This window comes from Rhinatrema bivittatum, chromosome 1 (assembly GCF_901001135.1).
Source record: "Rhinatrema bivittatum chromosome 1, aRhiBiv1.1, whole genome shotgun sequence".
Lineage (NCBI taxonomy): Eukaryota > Metazoa > Chordata > Amphibia > Gymnophiona > Rhinatrematidae > Rhinatrema > Rhinatrema bivittatum.
Window position 1 is genome coordinate 653,604,082 of NC_042615.1, and position 22,492 is coordinate 653,626,573.

The window sequence follows — 22,492 nt, forward strand, 5'->3', positions numbered from 1 at the left end:
CTGGAACAGGAGAATAAACTAAATGTAGGAATATTTCAAAAGGGGATGTGCACACCATTACAGCTGCGGAGTCTCAATTTATAGCTTTCATACCAGCATGCCTCTCACATAGAAAGGGTTACAGGATGGAAAAGGTAGAATCAGATCGATGCATGTCAGCTCTTCAAGCATCTTTCAGGTCCTAGACAAGAAACTTCATAGTCCAACCAGAAACAAAACTTTCACACACATTTATTTAACACTCTGTGATAAATGTCACTGAAGAAAAATGTTGTGACAAACTTCAGAATTTCCCTGACTGGAAAAACTATAAATGACTACATAGCAAAATCTAAAAACATTCAGATTCTCTATAAACTAATTTGCTTTCACTGTAACACCACAAACATTTACTCTGTCATGTTTTGTATAACTCTGCAAAGTAAAAATTATAATAACATAGTTAACAACTAGTATATGGATACAGTGTTTCAAAGGTATACTATTAAGATTCAGTGTGAATTCCTTTTTTTCATTTTTTTTTTACATATTTGTGTTAAATGGACTAACTGCTGTGAATTCACCCTAATCAGCTCCAGGAAAGCTGAATGTTGTGTATCTTTGCCAAAAATATCTCCTATTCCTACTTACAAACAAGTACCAAGTCAGAAGTATCCACTAGCTTTTGTTTTAGTATGTGGCATGTGGTAAAAAAATATTATGAATCATAAACATACAACAAAGCAGTAAATTAACATTTTACTATTTTTTTCAATTAGAATTTTCTTAATAGCAGCTACCACTTTCAATTTCAAAATTTCAAAACAAACACATATTTAAAAACCTGAATTTTATAATTTCTATCTAATTCTTTACATATAAATAACAATCATTGTTCTTATAACTAAACATTAGTGTCTCTCAAGAACTTTCTTGATTTGGGAAACTGTACTTACCCTAAATATGAATGATGAACAATTATATATATATAGAAATAGTGCCAAAAAATCATGATCTGGGATTGTGATCCAGAACTCTCCATAATCTGATTACCATAGTCAGGTGGGATTTTCTTTTAAATGTATGATTCAGAAAAATCCGCCGAAACAGAAATATCTGGATTACTGGAGGAGTTTTCAATTGTGATCAGACATCACAAAGTTTTGGTCTATCTCCACATATACTTGAATTACAGAAAACATCAAGGAGCCATATTTACACATTATGAACATCTCCTATGTCTTTTTGTATAATTATTTTTATTGCCAGTAGGGTGGTCCTATATGAACTCCTCAGTCAAGTTTAAATAATTAACTTTTTTACCTTGAGTTGTGTGGGGTTTGCTCAGCAACAGCGCTGGCTCAGTTATACAGAGCATGGGACTGTGCACCAGACTATTCCTGCAGATGCTCTGCCCTCCCACCTGCTGTGAGGTCTGTAAGCATGTGCCAGCTCACTATCTTGTGCTCAGTGAAAGGTTGCAGCCTGTTTCAGCCCTGACAGCAGTGCTCCAAACACCTCTATTGGGCACAGATCAGGTAAAGCAGGAGAAGAGTGGAGACACATGACAATGGCCACTTTTGCAATTGCATAATATAATTTTCTTTTTACAAGCACTAATCTTCAGGGCGGTGTAGAAAGCAAGATAATGCTGAGGACCTTTAATTTAGGCTAGGGCATTAACTGTCCAGATGTGTTATTACTATTGACAGAATACCTGGCTGTTCTATTACTTTTTAATACTATGTTTTATACAAAGCAGAACAAAAATATCACATTCTTAAGTTAAGATTATGAAACAAGGCACTTCTATGAAAGCAATGACACCTGTTCCACACTCCACAGAAATTAGATATACTTATTAGTGTAAATATAATTTTTTTTTCATAGGCGTTTAATTGCAACCAGTCCGATTGGAACATAAGACATAACCTCCCTAAAAAACAGATTTCCTACAATGTCACCAACCTTTAGTTTGATAAGAAATTAACATCGCATAACTGGAAGACCAATGATGGCAACTTTTAAGTAGTATCTATAACAGATACTGAAACAACTTAGAAAACACAAACTTCTAACACAGTATTCCATAAGGACTCAGAGTTTTGAATGTTCATTGCTTCTCAGAAGCAATAGACAACTGAATTGCCAATGTTTTAAGTACTGACAGTAAGGTTTGCGCATGTAACCTAGTACACTGTTGTATATTGTCTGGTATCTCTCGAAGAAATTCATGAATCTTCTGGAAATTTTCCAGATTCCTAGCATAATGTTCCACTAGCCAGTCAGAAAAAGAAATGGCTCTCTTCTGAGACTTGCTGTCACTCATTAGCTGGGCTACATCTGAGCAGATTGCTTTGACATTCAAAGTGGTAACACTTAAAGGTAAGTCATAAACAGAACAGAAATTTAGTAACATCTTACAAAGCAGAAATGAGCCAAATTCTATTTGCTGGCTGCAAATTTCTAACCCCAGACGCTCATGAAAATCTTCAACAGTCTCCTGTAACTGGACGATGGAAAATAGTTCTTCTTTTAACTGTGATGATGCCACATAATCCAGTGGTACCTTTCCTTCCAGGTCCCTCTGCTGTAAGAGCACTGGTCCTGCAGAAACAAAGCAAAGCATTAATACTCACAGGATTTCCATGCCAGCAGCTGAACAGATGTTTTTTTTTTCTTTTTTTTCAGCACCTAAGGGGCTGTTTATAATCATTTTTTCTACTAACTTATGTTGACACAATTAACTGGTTACATATTGACTGCCTAGTCAAGTCACATTAGAAAAATTTCAAGTCAATTGCATAATTAGGTTTGCATAAAAAAGTATAAGCTTTGATTTATGCACCTTACTTTTACTCCTTAAAACACACCAGGAGAAATGCGTTAAAAGTTTTAAAAAGATTTGTCTTCAATATTATAATTCTCAGTGCTGCAGAGGGGACAACACTGTAAACTCTCTTATCATAACACTAACACACTTGAACAGTAGTGCTGCAAAAATGGTACACAATGTACCGCATATTTTGGATGTTTAAGTGAAGACGACATTTATCTGACAAATGTTTTTATACATTCTTATTATATAGGCATCGCTGTATATGACAACTGTTTTCTGTTAGAAGGAAGAATGTTGCTGTTATCACAATCGATTTAAAATGAGAGGTGTAAAGATGACAAAACTTGGCTGATTTTCAGTACATTTTGTTGCATTCCTTCTCAATCACAATCAATTTTATGTCATGGAGGTTGAAAGACTGAAATGAGACCTTTCCCATTAAAAAAAATACTGAATTACTATGTGGTAGTACCACATAGTCTCGTACAGTGGTTCTCAACAGGTGTGTCGGGACACACTAGTGTGTCGTGACGTCCCAGGAGGTGTGTCGCAGAGCCAGCAGAAAACTGATCTTTCCTCCTCAGCCTGGCAGGAGTTGGCTGACTTCTCTCTTATTGGGTATGACAGGAAGCTGCTCTTGCTTCCTTATCCTCTTTCTGGCCAGTGGGAGATTGTTCCCTCCTTCCTCACCCAGATTAGAGTGCGATATCACCAGCTCCTGTTCATATGGGCCTGTGAGGACACAACTATCTTCTTCTGACTGGCCTGGCAGTGAGGCTGCTGATGCTCTCTTCACCCCATGGGGCCTGGACATGAAAGCATGAACATAAGGGAGAAAGGTACAAGCTCTGTAGATCTGCTGCTGCCTCCTCGTCGTCTTCCTCTCTTCAATGCTTCTTGCTCTCATCTGCTGCTGATAAAGAGGGAAGGAGATTCTGGTTTGGACTGAAATATTTTGCTGGCTGGGAGCCAGGAGGAGGGGGAAATGTACTGGGCAGGAAGGCATGGGGAGATAGGGAATCAGGAATCTGCTGGATAGGAAGGTATGGGGGAAAGGAGCTTTGGGGTTGCTGGGTAGGGAGAGCTGGAGGAGGGAGGGGTTGGGGCTGCTGGGCAGGGAAGAGAGATGGAAGTGGAGAGATATGGAGGAGTAGGGCTGCTGGGTTGGGGGAGAAGGGAGTGGGGGATGCTGAGCAGGAAGGGGTAGGAACGAGGTGGTCAGAGGTATTCTGGGTGGGGAAGGGGAGAGGGAAGGGGGAAGGGGAGCACAGGGAAGAAGATGTGGGGTGGGGGATGTCGGACAGGGATACACACATGTGAAGGGATGTTTGAGTAGTTGGGAGAAGTGAGGAGTGAAGGCATGGAGGGGAGTGACTGGGAACAAGGGCCATACTATGTCAGTTTTGAGAATATGCATTTCTTCTCTCTTTGAACTTTTCTTAGTGTGGGAGGAAATATATTTTTCTTTCTAGTCTCCAGGTTTGCACATTCAGGCTTTGTTTCCACATTTGTAACTTATGGTCTTTTATTTTATATTTGGTGAAGGCAGGTCTGTCTATGTTCTGTGTGTATGTGACTCAGATGAGATATTTTGCTAGAGGTTTGTATCAGCCTTATTTGTTGTATTTTCTCAATATTATATTGCAAGGTGGTGAACTGCTACCTTTTCATGGGTAGGGCTATTGCTGTTTCATTTCTTGGCGTTAGTGCTGTCAAGGTATGGCAGGTTTGATAGACATGTACAGAGTGGGGTTTGTTTGTATTATTTTACAATGCACCTGGTAGTAGAGAGAGTTTGTGATGCTGTTATTAAGATGACACCAGAATCAGAATATCTTTTTTGTTTGGTGAGTTGTATAGGAAAATGTCTTAGTTCTGCTCTGCACCCAGTGTTAGGAAGCAGGGGGGTCTCCTGTGGATGCAGAGCATATGCTTATATTAAATACCATGAAGATCACGTGTTCAGTGTGTCACGCATGTGAGCGTCATCTCTCAGGTGTGATCTGATAGATAAAAGGTTGAGAACCACCATCTTAGTGTGTACAGTGCTATGTAAATAGAGTTAATTAAATGGTTATTAGAAAAACTCTCAACACCATTAACATAAAAATATGATTTTGGAAACAACTAGTTTGTGGTTGCAAAGTTTTTAAAAATAATATAGAGTTTTCTTATTTTTAATCAATTTAGGAATATAAAGTAATCTTGCATGTGATTTTATTTTAGGTTTTTGTGGGAAAAGAAGACTAATTTAACTATAAAAATCTCAATGCAGATGCAGTTACTTTTTTTTCCATAACATAATAGACACAATGGCCTAAGAAGATTAAGGCTAATAGTCACACAGTAAGTCAGTGCCTCATTCCATGTTAGCACTCAGAATACTCCTTTCAGCCATAGTTCTCATTGCTTTACAGGGTTCATAGTTGACTCACGGTGAGGTTTTGGTGGTAGTCTAGGGATTGGGGGCCAGTTTCACATGCAGAGTCAGATGTATGAAAAGCACAATACACATCAGTGAACATTTGATATGCTTTGGAGTGAGGAAAGGTACACAAAGATGAGATTTGTACATTGTACTCTCGCCCTAGCTTGATTCACGGTATAAATCTGTATAAATCTCATCTTTGTGTTCCTTTCCTCATTTCAAAGCACATCAAATGTTCACTGATGTGTATTGTGCTGTTTGTACATCTGTGCATGTAAAACTGGCCCCCAAACCCTAGACTTCCACCAAAACCTCATCTCAAGTTACTAGTTGACCCTCTTACAGTGGTATAAATAGTTGCCTAATATGAGAGTCTTATAAAGAGTCTTTCTTTCTCTGCAGCCCAAAACTGCAAAGTGAAAATATTGAGGGTGTGATAAATTTAACACATGTTGCAGTAAAATACCTATGCGAAGCGGTGAAATAGCACGTGTTGCAGTAACTCAATAATTACCCTAACCATGCCCCCCCCCCTTTTTTTTTTTTTTTTATTGTGGGTGCTATTCATGCAAAATTTATAGCAAAATGATGAATATAGGCCTTAGTTTGGTGTCCAGCTGGGATCCCAAATAGAAAGGCATTAAAATATAGACTAAGTGGGGAGAGAGTAAGGAGGAGGTTCTCCCTTACTGCTGTGGTTACATCCGGGGACTTGGTCGCTGCTGCTGGCGTTCTTCAGCCCTGGCACCGCATAGAACTGTGGCGTACGCCATATTTCCATAGTGTAGGAGGAGAATGTTGAAGCCTGACACGGACCCGTGTTTCGGCTGTGCCTTTGTCAGTGCAACCCCTCTGGTTGAGGAAATGCACTACTGGCAGGTCGGCAAGAAAAGCCGTTCATAACATGTTGGTACCACACTGTTGAATATCGTCCGCAAGTATTATGAGTATAGATATCTGGTTTGTAAAATATTGTTTGTTATTATCCGCAGCGAATTTCGGCCCCCTGACGAAGGCACAGTCGAAACACGGGTCCGTGTCGGGCTTCAACATTCTGAGCCTCCTACACTATGGAAATATGGCGTTTCTTCGCACAATATCAAGTTAAGTAAAATTTCTGGAACTTTAGAATAACAGAAGAGAACTTTTGCATAACGTATGTGATACATTTGAACTTCACTACTTGGTCTTAATTTTTTCACTGGACTTTCTCATGAAGCAAAGAAAAATTCATTTATGACCGATGATTATATTGTTTGGCGCATTAACTCCTATGCTACATGTATGAGGTCCACTAAATGAGCATAAAAATCTGTCTCACCCATGGTGTTCACATTTAAGTTTGATTCAGTTTAATAGATTTTTTACATTATCTTTATAACTTGTATAACAAGAAAAAATAAGGATACTTAATTTTGAAAAAGCAAAAATGTTTAAATTAAAGATAAAAATATTGTCCTTATAGAAACTCAGTTTCTCTTTCTTATACATAGTTTCTTACTCGGCTGGCTAGTCTCCTGCAGAAGAGAGACAGATCTGTGCAGATTTGCCACAGAGCATACTGACTATCTGCAGCAAGTTTGTCATTTCAAGCCTGTAACCTGAGATTAATTCTCTATAGAAAACTGTGATTTTTTTTTAATGCAAATATATTTTCAGCATTAAATGGAAAACCAAATTCATATCATCTCTTGACCTCCACAATGTACAGCTGCTATATTGCCCATGCTTCCCTCACCTCTATACCTCATGCTTTTCCTCCTCCCTGCCTCTTTTACTTAAGAGAAATAGACTCATGCTGGCTGTTCAAGAAAATGTCTTTATATGTGGATATGCATGGACGCAGTACACATTAAAATACATGTAAACAGTTACTAGAAAAATACTCAAAAGTTATTACAATAGAACTTCCTTAACTTATCTGGGAGTAGACCACCCCTTGGTTCATACATGCAGATCATGTCCAACCATATACCAATTGCCACCAGCACATTCCATTGCTACAAAATGAATGGGACATCTGGCCACCAAGGCCTCATCTCTAGCATTGTCTTCAATCTGAGCCCTGACTTCCAAATAAAGTGTCTCTTGCATGAATTGCCACCCTAGTTCCTAAAAGAGGAGGGGACCATTTTACATACTCGGTACTTAAGGTGGAAAGCAGGCCTGACCTGGTGGTAAAAGATGACACTTGGCACGGTTCTTCTACTCTCTTTGGTGTGAAGCAGGGTCAGGAAAACCAGTTTCTTTTTAATCTTGTCTGACATGATTCAACACATTACTTACTGTGTGTCCTCGACAAGGCCACTTCTGCTCCCACTATGCTGCAACTACAGCAAGTGCTTTCACCTCCCTTCCCTGCCAACCTCCAGTAACCAGTATACTTGTCTGCGTTTGGGTAGGAAAAAAATAGGACGTTGGCGAGGTGAAGGGCTGGCCATGTCTAAAATAATTTGCGGTCCCAGCCCCTTTCTGGTTCCTCTCCCCCCAACACTGCCAGGTTACCCATTTGTGCAGATCTTCCTTAACTGAGATGAATTCTCGGATAAAAAAAAAAAAAAAAAAAAAAATATATATATATATATATATATATATGTTTTCAGGACTAAGTGGAAAACCAACTTCATATCACATTTTTCATCTACAGGAAGCTTCCATAAGATATTGGAGGTAAAATGTTAGCACTGCTACATCACCTACATCCCAACATTCTTCACCTTCCAACTTTATCTCAACTTCTGTTGATAATCCTTTAAAACTTTTGTCTTAATATAACAGTTTAACAGTTAATTGGATTTAAGATATGCCATTCTTTTTACATTAAGTTGGGCTTTAATTAACATACATCACCACAATTTAGTTTATTGCTAAAACAAATCCAATACTTGGTTTTTCAATATATTTTGCCTAATATTTGTGTTAAAAAATTTATAAACTTTCTTAAGCTATATATAATAAGGGAAACTAATATATAGTAGGTGATAATTGTTAACAAGAATAGATTCTATCTAAGGTGCTAATTTAGTGAGAATATTTCCCTACAGATGCAGAATAAAAGAAAATCTTAACTGAAATTGTTAGTTAAAACAATATGTCTTCAAATATAAGATTGCTATTAATCTTTACAACTTGAATTTTTGTGAAAAATCTGCCAAAAAATCCTGAATGCTAGAGAGGGCAAAAGAATATTCAACTAAAATCAAAAAGGGAAAGGCATAAAGAAATGCTGCAAATTAAAGCTCCTAAGCCTGAGTGAATCTCAGATGAATGTCTAATGCACTTCTCACCATGGCGGTGTCAAACTACTTGACAGGTCAAAACCTAGAATGTGACAAAGGCAAAGATGAGTCTGCATGCAGTCTGTACAGTTGCCAGAAGACCTTGATGAATGCAAGTGCAAGAAGATCTTCTCCCCTAGGAATGAAAGCACCATCCATTGCCTATTCTTCACGAAGGCCTAGGAAAAACTGCACATCTGTCAGGGCAATGCCATTTAATACTGAAGACCTGGGCTTAATATAATATTGGCTCTTGCATCACTTAGACCGATTGAAGTCAGGCCAGGTATTGGCTTGATGTGTCAGATACTTGATGCAGTAGATAAATAAGCACCTGGGAGACAGAGCATTGAGACTCCGTAAGCAGTGAGAGCAGAGGAATTTATTGATCATAAGATGGTGTCAGCACAGCCGACAGAAAGCAGCCTTTAGGGGGCAGGAGAAGATTACAAATAAAAAAACCCCTCTATTTAAAATGATAAAAATAAAAAATATCTCTGCTTATCCCAAGGTTAGTTCAGCTCTGAGCCATCCAAATAAAGTGTAACACTGTATATTATTTACATATATTTATGCTGAGTAAGGCTTTATGCAATAATTAACTGTAGTGCGCAGAAATGTATCTGTCACATATAGATATGATATCTGAAAAGCTCAAAACCTTGCTTTAGCAAAAGTAGAATATCTGATTTGCTGCATTTTTATAATATAAGGCCTTTTTCTTTCTCTATTGCCTGTTTCATAGATAAAAATGAGAGAAACAGTTATCTTAATAGAACTTTGTCTTTGCTAAGTGTCCAATTATTAACTAAAGAGAACAACTCTAACAGTATGTATGTACTAGAAATAAACACAGTGGACTTATCTGAATATTATCACCTTGAAGAAAAAATACAAAGCAGGCAGGAAATAAGTTATTTCTAAGCTGCATGTTTTACAGCAAATTTCATGTTGTTAAAGAATTCATATTTGTCTTGTACCCATGGTATAAGCATTTTACTGCAACAAAAAATGTGAATAGAGTAATTATGCAATCTATCATAGAAGTTTGAAATAAGAACTATGAAAGTACTCTTTGTAAAGAACCATGTATAAGCATATGAGAAAGATGCCAAATTATCCTTCCACACTGGGAGGAGACAAGCACTTGCTTTCAGAACGGTGCAATTCTTTACTATTTCGGCTTCAGATGTTCATCAGTACCTTTTAGCCTTCTGAAAAGGAGAGTACCATCAACTTCTTATCACCCTCCCTAAAGTGGAATATTATTATCTACAGCAATTTAACATAAATTCACTCACCCCCATGTTGAAGTAGCAGCTTGCCAATTTCTACATGCCCGTTTGACAATGCATCATGCAAAGGAGTCACCCCGTCCACTTGACTGAGCAGGTCTACCTCCGGACAGCGCTGCAAAATTTCACGGACACACTCCGTGCTGCCATGGTTACAGGCTTCATGCAAAGGCGTCCAGCCAGCATAGTCTGAATTATAAATCAGGGGGAGTTTTTAAAAATAGCAACAAAAGAAGTAGTGAATACTGTGGCATCATAGTATTAGGATTTTCCATGAACAGCACATACTGTGTATACAGCAATTTATATTATTTCATACTTGTTGGGGTGCAGTACCATTTTATATAGCAAAATACAACCAAGTATAACAAGGTAACACAATTTCACAATGTTTAGCTGGGAAAATATACATGTCCCAAGAAAAATTTCTGATGCAACTTGTATTTGTAAGATATCAGTCATTTGGTTATTAACTTTTTTTTTTATTAAAAAATTAAAACTGGTAACAAAACAGAGTATATTTCAGTTTAATTGTTTGAAGTTATGGCATTCATGAAGTACACAATAAATATCTGCTAGATTTAAACACATTGGTCCAGGACAGAATATTTACAACTTACCTTTCAAATTAATGCATGTTCCAGGCAAACTGAGAAGCAGAATTAATTTTTCCACTTTGTTCTTCATGCAAGCTATATGGAGGGCTGTCTCTCCTACCATAACAAAAAAAGAGAATAGATTCTACCAGACTAGGCAGGATATCAAGCAAAGATAATTACTGAAGTGCATGGAACTAGGGATCTGGCCATGCACCAGAATCTGCAACACTGAGCATGATTTCCCAGTTCTCTAGTTTAAACATCTTTAAAGAAAATTCAAACCACCCCCACCCCCACTGCCAAGAGCTTCTGTTCCATTAGAGCTCCAGCAATGAAATTGCATGACACAAGGTTTAACAGAGGAATTATCCTCCCTCTGCCACCTCCTTCTTCCCCAGTTCAGCATTTAAAGCTTCCATCACATACTACAAAAACACTGAATGATTATAGAGAATTAAAATACTGGGTTCTGCAGCAGTAAGTTTTGAGTGCAGTTACCCTCTTTTAAATGTATTCATGAATCTGCATTAAATGCACTGCTTTTTTTTTGAACAGCCATTTACAGCTTAATTCAAATGAATGTTTCTGGCTAAGCACTAGTGCTTCAACACACTCAAGTATAATTCACAACTTCAAATCTGTTAACAGATGGTTTGCTGCTTCTCAATAGACTGTCTGGCTTGGGTACAACAACACTGAGGTAGCAGGCTGGGGCGTTTGTGTGTGTGTTTGGGGGGGGGGGGGGAGAGGTACGCAGATGTAGGAATTAAAAAAAACAGAACAACAACTAGTACCATTTAAAGCCAAAAGTAGTGTGACAAACATACTAGTGAGAAACTGAGATTTTGGCATTATAAGAAGAAGAATTGTACACTTAGGGCCTCATTTTAAAAAACAATTACAAGCTTAAAATTGGATTTCACACATGGAAATTAACTTTACCCATATAAGTGGGCTTTTCAAAAATTGCTACAACATATGCCACTGAATTTCCCATAGAATATTCAAGTGTAAGTGCAATTTTCATGCGTAAACGGCTTTTTAAAATTGCAACAATAATATGGTACATTTACATGTGTAACTCCTTTTAAAATTACCTTCTTTGTATGTTGAGGGTAAAATTCAGTCATTTTTATGTTTTACTCTCACCATATGATTACAATGAACAAAAGACAGAGTATGAGCTTTAAATAAGAGGACAGAAGAAATTATATTATAAACTAGTTTAGAAATTAAATGCAGCATGGGATAAACAGTTCAAAGAAGAATTTCCTTCTTAACCATGCTAGTGAACTAAAAAGGTGGATTCTCCTTTTATTTAATTCACAGTGCATGTTTTAAAGAAATCTTATCAGGAATTTTAGCTTGAAATTCTAATTTTTCAAATTGGGCATTAGTATGTTTATGCTATTATTTTTTAATCTGTGGTTTTTTCCATATTCTTTGCAGTTGATGTTTTATTTCTTCTTTAGATCTCTTTGCTCTTAAAATTTAGCACATAGTCACTCATTAGTCTTTCTGCTATATGAGGTAAGAACAAATACAAAGGAAACACCAGCTTTTCCAAAAGAAACATTCTGGGCTTTGTTTTGCTTTTATTCTTGTTTAAAGTATAAGCAGCAAATCCTTTGAAGCCCTCCAGAATTTTGTGACAAAAGACTGCTTGCAGATAATTTTACTTTTTTGTTGCCAGTCATGCCCCAAATCTTGCCATAATTATAAATATATTTGTATTAAGAACAATCTGGGTGTTGATCAGATCTTTTAAAAAAAATATTCCAGCAAATGATTTTGGTCAAGTAAAATCTCTGTTGAGTGCATTTTTACAAAACTGGTGTACTAAGTGGGGCTGAGAACATTGATAAAATGGTATTCATTCTGGAGTATTGGGTTCCAGTACAGTTTACACTAAAATTCAAATGCATTTTTACATTCTAGGCTTTGCGCCTGGAAGAAAACTGTCCATATGCTTAACACAGAGCTATGTAACCTGGCATGCTCCTCAGTCTTTGTTCACAAAACATCTCGGGCAGAAAGTGATGAAGATCAAATCAGATGGCGCTGATCTTATCAAGCACAGGTTTAACTGGGTCAGTAAAGTACAATAAGCAAGACTGAAATAAGCTTACACACACATATACTGTATCAGACATGTACATATTACAGACATGTATGTATGTATTTTTATAGTGTGTGTATGATAGTAGAAAAACTAAAAGGTCAAATCTTACCAGGCAAGATACAAAGCACACTGTTAGTATTGCTGATATAGAAAGGAAGGAAGGACAAGGCTGAAGTCATAGTCTACTTGGACCTGAATAGGAACTAATGTAATACAACAGGCTCTCAATAAATTAAATGGAAGTTTTTAGATAGTCAAAGACAGTGGATATTTCTGAGTTATTATCTGAGTATGGTAAAGGGTGAGACAAACTATAGTGTATCAGAACCTTCAATGTATGGTTGAAGAATTAGTGTAATAAGGAGGTGGAGGCGGGTGACAAATGGGAGTGGAAAGTATGTATTTCACTAAGCTACAATAAAAGAGGGAAAACAGGAAGTGTTGGTATGAGAAATATCTGAAAGGCTATGCTTATAGTAGATAAAATCCCAGAATTGAAAATATTTCTGACAGAGGCATATTTGGATACTGTTGCTGTCACAGAGACATGGTTCAATGAGTTCCATGATTGGAACATATCCATACTAGGCTATAGTCTGTTTAGGAAGGACTGCGCCAGCAGAAAAGGGGGAGTAATAGTAAAAAATATAATATTAAAGCAACTGAAATGTAGGAGATATGGTATAGAGCAAAGGCACTGTGGATTATCCTGAAATGTGGAAATGGCATGTTAAATAACGCCATCTTTCAGCTGTGTGATTTAGAATGGGCATGTGTAACATGCCCATACAACTAAAGTTTCCCCCAGGGATGGGGAGGAGATACAGGAGCAGAAAATAAAAACAACATAAAATAAAATACACACAAATATTTCTATTGCAAGTAATGTAAACAAAATCAGTGCATGCACATTTAAACACATGGAGATTCTTATATTCTAAAGGAAACAGAAGCACACAGCATTATAATAAAAGAATAATTTATTATTTAAAAATATTTATCTGTCCCTCCAAAAAACATTTCGGGGCAGGGTTACAGCAAAATTACATTATTTAATAAAATTCATTATAGAGACATCATGCATGACAAACATAAAAGTTATATAATCTTTACAGTCTGCAAAAATATGTTGGAAAATTATGAAAATTAGTTTTTGTAAGTTATAATACAAAACCACTAACCCCACCCCTATACTTCAGTTTGGTTCGCTTCAGGCATATACAAAATTGAAAATTCCCATCTAATTCCGGATCAGAATATTAGCATAAATTTTCAGTTTAATCTCATGTGATGAACTTCTCATGTGATGAACTTCTCTGCAATCCAGATCGTTGCTGATGTAATTAATGAGGCCTGGGAGATCCACAAATGTTTCCAGTACTATAGTGGGTCCGCAATCAATTTGCCTCAAGGAGAAGTCTGGAAAATCTCATCACACTGAACTAAAGCAAATCTTTCCTATTCTGAATAGACTCACAACAAATCTTATGAAAATAAATTTGTTTAACACTAAAAATAATCAAACCAAAGTTTATCTAAAAAATCAATTTACTTATCCTACCTACAAAATAACAACCAACTATCTGTCTCAGTACTGCTGGATAAGTAATTTTCTTCAGGACAATTAACTACCAGAAAATTTGTTGCTACCAGTAACTACATTTCCATGTTGAGACCGCACCTTGAATTCTGTGTACAATTCTGGTCGTCGCATCTCAAAAAAGATATAGTTGCGATGGAGAAGGTACAGAAAAGGGCAACCAAAATGATAAAGGGGGTGGAACAGCTCCCCTATGAGGAAAGGCTGAAGAGGTTATGGCTGTTCAGCTTGGAGAAGACACGGCTGAAGGGGGACATGATAGAGGTCTTTAAGATCATGAGAGGTCTTGAACAAGTAGATGTGAATTGGTTATTTACACTTTTGAATAATAGAAGGACTAGGGGGCATTCCATGAAGTTAGCAAGTAGCACATTTAAGACTAATCGGAGAAAATTCTTTTTCACTCAACGCACAATAAAGCTCTGGAATTTGTTGACAGAGGATGTGGTTAGTGCAGTTAGTGTAGCTGGGTTCAAAAAAGGTTTGGATAAGTTCTTGGAGGAGAAGTCCATTAATTGCTATTAATCAAGTTTACTTAGGGAATAGCCACTGCTATTAATTGCATCAGCATGGGATCTTCTTAGTGTTTGGGTAATTGCCAGGTTCTTGTGGCCTGGTTTGGCCTCTGTCAGAAACAGGATGCTGGGCTTGATGGACCCTTGGTCTGACCCAGCATGGCAATTTCTTATGTTCTTATTAATTTATAGCTAGGCATTCAAACTCAAGACATCAAACTATAACATAGAAATTGCAATGTTTCGCCGGTTGCGGGATGCCCAGCAACCGGCTTCACTAACCCTGAAGAATGCTGCCATCACCCGCTGCTGCTCCCCCTAGGTCTGTATGAGGGCCCTACAGTGGGACAGCTCAGCAATGGCATCTCCTGATGACATCAAGCAGCTGGATATTTACATGCTACAGTCGATGCCTCAGCAATGGGTCTCCTGTCTAGCCGTGCAGTTCATGTCGCTCAGTGTCCCTGCTTGTCTTGCTCCTGTTATCTTCCTGCCTGTTCCAGTTTCTGCCTCTCTTGTTTCCTTGTCTTGTTCCCATCCTTGTGTCCATGGCCAGTTCCAGTTGTTGCCTCCAGTCTTGGTCCTGTCTTGATCCCCTCTGTCTTGGTCTTGTTCGTCTTTTGCCTGACCTCTGCTATGGATTTGACTTTGCTTTTTGACTGCTGTCTGTACTTTGATGCTGCCTGATTTCTGCCTGGACCTTATGCTGCTTGATATCTGCCTGTCCTGACATCGGCCTGGACTTGATCTCTGTTTGTTTGCTGCCTGCTTCGACACTGGCCTACTATCGGACTCTGCCTGACCGCTCTCTAAGGAACCCTTGCCTAAGCCCTCCCAGCACCTGGAACTCAAGGGCCCAACCATAAGGGAAAGAGGATGCCCAGACTTTGTCCCAGTTGAGCGTGCCCTCCTGCTGTTGTGGGCCTAATGGTTTCAGCTGCCAGACTGCTTTCAACTATGCCACAGCCAAGGGCTCACTCTTTGCAACACAAATCACAGTAACTAATTTCCAGTCACCCAGATCTATCAAGGAGGAGTTTCAAATAGTCAATTTCAGTTCATTTGAACCCAGTATGAAATTAACCTTCAACTACTGGGCTACTGCATCCTGGATGAATTTTCCCTATGGTTTGTTGAAATCTGTGCTGGCTTCTGTACTGACTTTGTCTTTAGAAAAACCCCATCTCCCCCCTGGTTCAGAGTGCCTCTCACTCTTTGGTTAAAAAAAACAAAACAAAACTATCTTTCCTTCCAGGTTTTTCTTTCTTCATTTAGAGGACCTCTTCCTCTAAACATCTGTTTTTGCTAGTTTCCTGTTTGGGCTTTAGTGCATTTGGGCTCTTGCCTTGCTTCTCTAGGGTAGGCTTTATCCAAAGTTTGATACTTCTCCCTGCTTCTGGTCCAGCACTTCTGTTTCTCCTCTTTTTGACCAAGGATGGCTGCAACACTGCCAATCAGTTATGACTTGGAGCAAATTTTGACTGCTGTAGGTACTACTGTACCTCGGATACTTGGCTTGCCTCAGTTCAATTTCTCAGTCTGTGCTTTGGATACTTGATTTCAGTCCAGATTGCACATGTACCTTCTTTCCTCTTGGAGTCATTACCCAGAATAGATAAGTTTTCAAATAGCCTCTCTAAATGCTGCAAAACATTCATGACCAGGATACTTGGGACCTCTTCCTTGACTTTTGGGTCAGTTTAAATATAATCTATTACAGTGAAAATGCTTCTAGACTTCAGTCTCTGCCCAAAAAATTCCACTTCGGCTTCTATACAGACAATCACAGGCACTCTATGCCACTGGCTGCAGTTATCCTAGCCAAATAAGTATTTTCCATTCTATCTTCTCCAATATTTCTATAATGATGACTTGCAGAGATGATTGTGACTACAGAGCCAATGTCCAAATAGCATTTAGTCTTCACACCTTTATCTTCACAACAAAGATAGGGCTCTTGCCAAAGGTCTTAGCCTTTTTCATCTCCTCCCTAGTGTTCTCATGCCTGCTTTTGCCTTTTAACTCTGGATAGGGATGATATATATTCTAGTGCAGTAGCCTGGAGTCCACTCTCCTGAGAAGTCCCTGACCTAGCTCTATCAAGAATAACAGTTTCAGTTATAGTTTGTTTAGGAAAGATTGGGTCAGCAGAGAAGATGGTACAGAAGAATGCTATGCAAAAAAAATAAATATTAAAGCAACAGAAAAGTAGGAGTGTGTGAAGCAGAGAAAAAGCATTGCGGATTATTTTGAAACATGGAAATGGCATATATATATATATATATATATATATACCAAAAAACCCCTACATAAACATAAACAAAATATTTCAAAATGAAGTGTTACTTAAAAAGAATCATTCCTTTATTGAAAACTTGATCACCTATCACAATTTCACATAGTGAATTTTCAACATATCACAAAATACATATACATTAAAATTTGCATAGAGTCCACTAAAGTATGTCCCTCAATTCTCTCCTACTTCTTCCCTCAACCTTACCCTAATCGGACCTTATACATCCTAATCCCATTGATGTTAGTTTAGGTCTTTGTTGGTGAATACACCTCTTACATCAAAAACCTTATGTATGTTTCTTAGATGGTAATCCTATGTATTTCCAAAAATTATGTGTCCTTGGTGTATTCCATTATACACCAAGGACACATAATTTTTGGAAATACATAGGATTACCATCTAAGAAACATACATAAGGTTTTTGATGTAAGAGGTGTATTCACCAACAAAGACCTAAACTAACATCAATGGGATTAGGATGTATAAGGTCCGATTAGGGTAAGGTTGAGGGAAGAAGTAGGAGAGAATTGAGGGACATACTTTAGTGGACTCTATGCAAATTTTAATGTATATGTATTTTGTGATATGTTGAAAATTCACTATGTGAAATTGTGATAGGTGATCAAGTTTTCAATAAAGGAATGATTCTTTTTAAGTAACACTTCATTTTGAAATATTTTTGAACTCACAAAAGTGCTAGTTGTCTCCCATACATTTGTTTATGTAGGGGGTTTTTTGGTATACATGCTAGTCATAGCACTGGTAGAGACGATACTGCCAACAATTTTTTGATTGCTATATATATATATATATATATATATATATATATATATATATATAAGAACATAAGAACATAAGAAAATGCCATACTGGGTCAGACCAAGGGTCCATCAAGCCCAGCATCCTGTTTCCAACAGTGGCCAATCCAGGCCATAAGAACCTGGCAAGTACCCAAAAACTAAGTCAATTCCATGTAACCATTGCTAATGGCAGTGGCTATTCTCTATGTGAACTTAATAGCAGGTAATGGACTTCTCCTCCAAGAACTTATCCAATCCTTTTTTAAACACAGCTATACTAACTGCATGAACCACATTCTCTGGAAACAAATTCCAGAGTTTAATTGTGCGTTGAGTAAAAAAGAACTTTCTCCGATTAGTTTTAAATGTGCCCCATGCTAACTTCATGGAGTGTCCCCTAGTCTTTCTACTATCCGAAAGAGTAAATAACCAATTCACATCTACCCATTCTAGACCTCTCATGATTTTAAACACCTCTATCATATCCCCCCTCAGTCGTCTCTTCTCCAAGCTGAAAAGTCCTAACCTCTTTAGTCTTTCCTCATAGGGGAGTTGTTCCATTCCCCTTATCATTTTGGTAGCCCTTCTCTGTACCTTCTCCATCGCAATTATATCTTTTTTGAGATGCGGCGACCAGAATTGTACACAGTATTCAAGGTGCGGTCTCACCATGGAGCGATACAGAGGCATTATGACATTTTCCGTTTTATTCATCATTCCTTTTCTAATAATTCCCAACATTCTGTTTGCTTTTTTGACTGCCGCAGCACACTGAACCGACGATTTCAATGTGTTATCCACTATGACACCTAGATCTCTTTCTTGGGTTGTAGCACCTAATATGGAACCCAACATCGTGTAATTTTAGCATGGGTTATTTTTCCCTATATGCATCACCTTGCACTTATCCACATTAAATTTCATCTGCCATTTGGATGCCCAATTTTCCAGTCTCACAAGGTCTTCCTGCAATTTATCATAATCTGCTTGTGATTTAACTACTCTGAACAATTTTGTGTCATCTGCAAATTTGATTATCTCACTCGTCGTATTTCTTTCCAGATCATTTATAAATATATTGAACAGTAAGGGTCCCAAATACAGATCCCTGAGGCACTCCACTGTCCACTCCCTTCCACTGAGAAAATTGCCCATTTAATCCTACTATATATCCTACTATATAGTGATATAATCTACAGACTTCTTGCACAGGTAGAATCAAAGAGAAATTTAGTTATGTTTTATAAATATCAATTTTATCACTTTGGTAATAAACCAATCAAGCTCCTAGCAAATTTAATCCAGATACAGGGGCCTCACTCACACATTAATGGCATTAAAGACAAAGGGGATGGACACAAACATTTTCTAGAGCAGTGGTTCTCAACCTTTTTTCTGTCGGGACACACCTGATAGATGGTCCTCACATGCGAGACACTCTGAACACATGATAGTCACAGGGCTAACCCCACTCCCACCCTGACCCTCAGTAATGGGTATAAAGCAGGACTAGAACATTCCGCGTACAACTCACCATACAAAAAAAATATTCTGGTGTTATCTCAATATATACAAACTCCCTCTACAACACAAACTCCCTCTACAACACAAACTCCCTCCCGCAACACAAACTCCCTCTACTACCAGGTGCAATAGCCCTACTTATAAAAAGACAGCAGTTCACCACCAATACATGTCCAATTGAGAAAACACAACAAATAAAATGAGGTATTTTATGTGCCTACATGCTAGTTAAATATCTCACCTCGGTCATACACACAAGATCGGCCTTCACAAAGTACAGAAAGACCACAAATTACAAATATGGAGACAAACTGGAATGAAAACCCCAAGAAAACCACTCTGCATGCAGAGCAAACCTGGAAAAATGGAAACAGACATATAGCACCTAACAAAGTCCCAGGATCTGCAATAATGCACACAAATTAATCCGTACAAAGTTACACCAGCATTATGGCATGCACTCAAATGGAACAACTCTACCTATAAAAAGGCAACACAACACATATTAAACCAGGCCCTAAACACCAATACACCTCCCATTAGGAAAACAGAAAAAGTCAAGCTGTAATAGATTCCCACACAGAAATAATTGTAAAACTATATGAAAAAATGTTTCGAAATGGCTGATGAACAGAACATCATCTAACAATTAAAAAATCTTAAAAATTATTAAAAATTCTTTAGACACCAATAAAATATTTCAAAACAGCAGACACATCACATAATACCCAACAATTAAAATGGCAGTCAATCAAGAAAAATTAACTTAAAAAGCCACTTTTACTTACACACTCCAGCAGTTCTCCTACTCCTTTCCCTTGCAGGTTACACCAGAAGCAGCAGTAGCTGCTGAAACTGTGCTCACAGTCCTCTTCCTTAGGGACCACAACCAGTCTCTTCTCTCTCTCACACACACACACACACACACACACACACACACACACACACACACCAATCACACCCTCAGGACCAGTTTCTATCTCTCACACACTAATCATCTCCCCAACCAGTCTCTCTGACTCACACACACACACACACACACACACACACACACACACACACATACCAGTCATCTCCTTGATCAGTCTCTCACACACATACATGTCACCTCTCTGACCAGTCTCTCTCAATCACACAATGCTCTCACTCTCTCTTACTTACACACAGGCTTTCAATCACACACGTTCTCTCTATCTCACTTACAAACAGGCTCAATCACACACATGCCCCCTCTCTCTCTCACAGCCTCAGCCAGGCAAAAACATGCTCCATCTCTCTCTCGCACACAAACACGCACCCTCCCTGTCTCATATATATACCACACACACATACAGAAGCACCCTCCCTGTCTCACATAAATGCCACACACACACACAGAAGCACCCTCCCTGTCTCATATACACACCACACAGACACAGGAACACCCTTCCTGTCTCACATATACACCACACACACACAGAAGCATCATCCCTGTCTCACATACACGAAGCATCCTCCCTGTCTCACATACATACCACACACACACACACAGAAGCACCGTCCCTTTCTCACACACACAGAAGCACCCTACCTGAGTCATACCACACAGACACACCTTCCCTGTCTCACATCCACATCACACTGAAGCAACTTCCCTGTTTCATAAACACCCCCACACAGAAGCACCTTCCCTGTCTCACATGCATACCACACGCACACACACAAGCACCCTCCCTTTCTCACTGACACACACAAAAGCACCCTCCCTTTCTCACATACACACCGCACACACACACACAGAAGCACCTTCCCTGTCTCACATACACACCACACACACACAAGCACCTTCCTTGTCTCACATACACACCACACACACACACCCAGAAGCACCCTCCCTGCCTTACATACACACCACACACACAAAAGCACCCTCCCTGCCTCACATACACACCACACACACAAAAACACCCTCCCTGCCTCACATACACACCACACACACACACACAGAAGAACCCTTCCGATCTCAAATACACACACACAAGCACCCTTCCGATCTCAAACACACACACTCATAGAAGCACCCTTCCAATCTCAAATAAACACACACACACACACACACACAAAGGCTCCCAGTTGAAAAACTCGTCTTCGGCTCCGCTGGCCTGGTCTCCGGTGGCACAGTCAGTGGTTCCGATCTTCAGCCCCACTGGCCTGGTCTCCGGCAACGGCTAGCAGTGCCAGTCTTCATTTCTTCTGTCCTGCCAGCCTGGTCTCTGGTGGTGGCTAGCAGCACCGGTCTTCGTTTCTTTGGCCCTGCTGGCCTGGTCTCTGGCGGCAGCCAGCAGGTTCTGTCTTTGAGTCTTTGGCCCCACCAGCAGCGCCAGTCTTCGTTTCTTCGGCTCCGCTGGCCTGGTCTCCGGCAGCAGCAACCAGCGGCTCCGATCTTCGGCCCTGCCAGCTGTGAGTAGCAGGCGAAACACCTGCCAGTAAGTGGCGACAAACCTGCCATTGCATGGCGACACACTGGTTGAGAATCGCTGTTCTAGAGGACATTACAATTTTTTTTTTTAATCGGGAGCACACAGACATAAAGAAATAGATGAAGTACAAAAGACTTTTTTTTTTTTTTTTTTTTTTTTTTTTTTACAAACTTTCACTGGCCCAGCCTTTCCCATCAACAGGTGGAATGATTAAATCAGCCTGTTAAGAGATGAGGACATTTTTCAAGTTATCCATGATCTTAAGCTCAGGAAAAGCAGCAGGGATATATGACTAGGGTCAGAGATTTTCAAGATGTTGGAAGTTCCCAGTACTCCCTGACCTAGCCAATTTTTACAATGACTTACGTACACAGGAAACCATCCCACCAAATACGAATCAGTCTGTGATACTTGTCTTACCCGAAAAAGGGAAGGGATACACTTGAGGCCGGGTCATATTGCCTTATCTCATTAATATATGTTGATATGAACATTTTGGCCGTGGTGTTAACTAACAAAATTAATGTAGTCCTCCACCATGTGATAAAAATTGACCAAACAGGATTTGTTAAAGGACACCACAGGGTTAAAAATGTGTAATGTCTGATATAAATTGCAACGATTTAGCCGTCTTTTTTAAAAAGAAAATAGAAAATCTTCTTGAAACATTAGACAAAAATAATAATCAAACAATTGCCATGCCAAAAAAAGAGATGTCACTATGGTTCAATTTTAATAATACAACGGTAGAGGAA

At 38.8% G+C, this 22,492-nt stretch overlaps 1 protein-coding gene across 4 annotated transcripts in view; it reads right to left on the reverse strand.

Annotated features, from left to right (window-relative positions):
- Positions 1-215: 215 nt before the first annotated feature.
- The window catches only part of SLF1 (SMC5-SMC6 complex localization factor 1), a 358,950-nt gene continuing 336,673 nt past the window's right edge, over positions 216-22,492 (reverse strand). For all 4 annotated transcript variants that reach the window (XM_029573230.1, XM_029573211.1, XM_029573221.1 and 1 more), the window contains 3 exons: positions 10,440-10,532; positions 9,826-10,008; positions 216-2,586 (listed from right to left, as the gene is read on the reverse strand). In XM_029573230.1, coding sequence (XP_029429090.1) covers positions 2,093-2,586; positions 9,826-10,008; positions 10,440-10,532 — 770 coding nt within the window. In that variant the 3' untranslated portion in view covers positions 216-2,092. The remainder of the gene's footprint in view (positions 2,587-9,825; positions 10,009-10,439; positions 10,533-22,492) is intronic.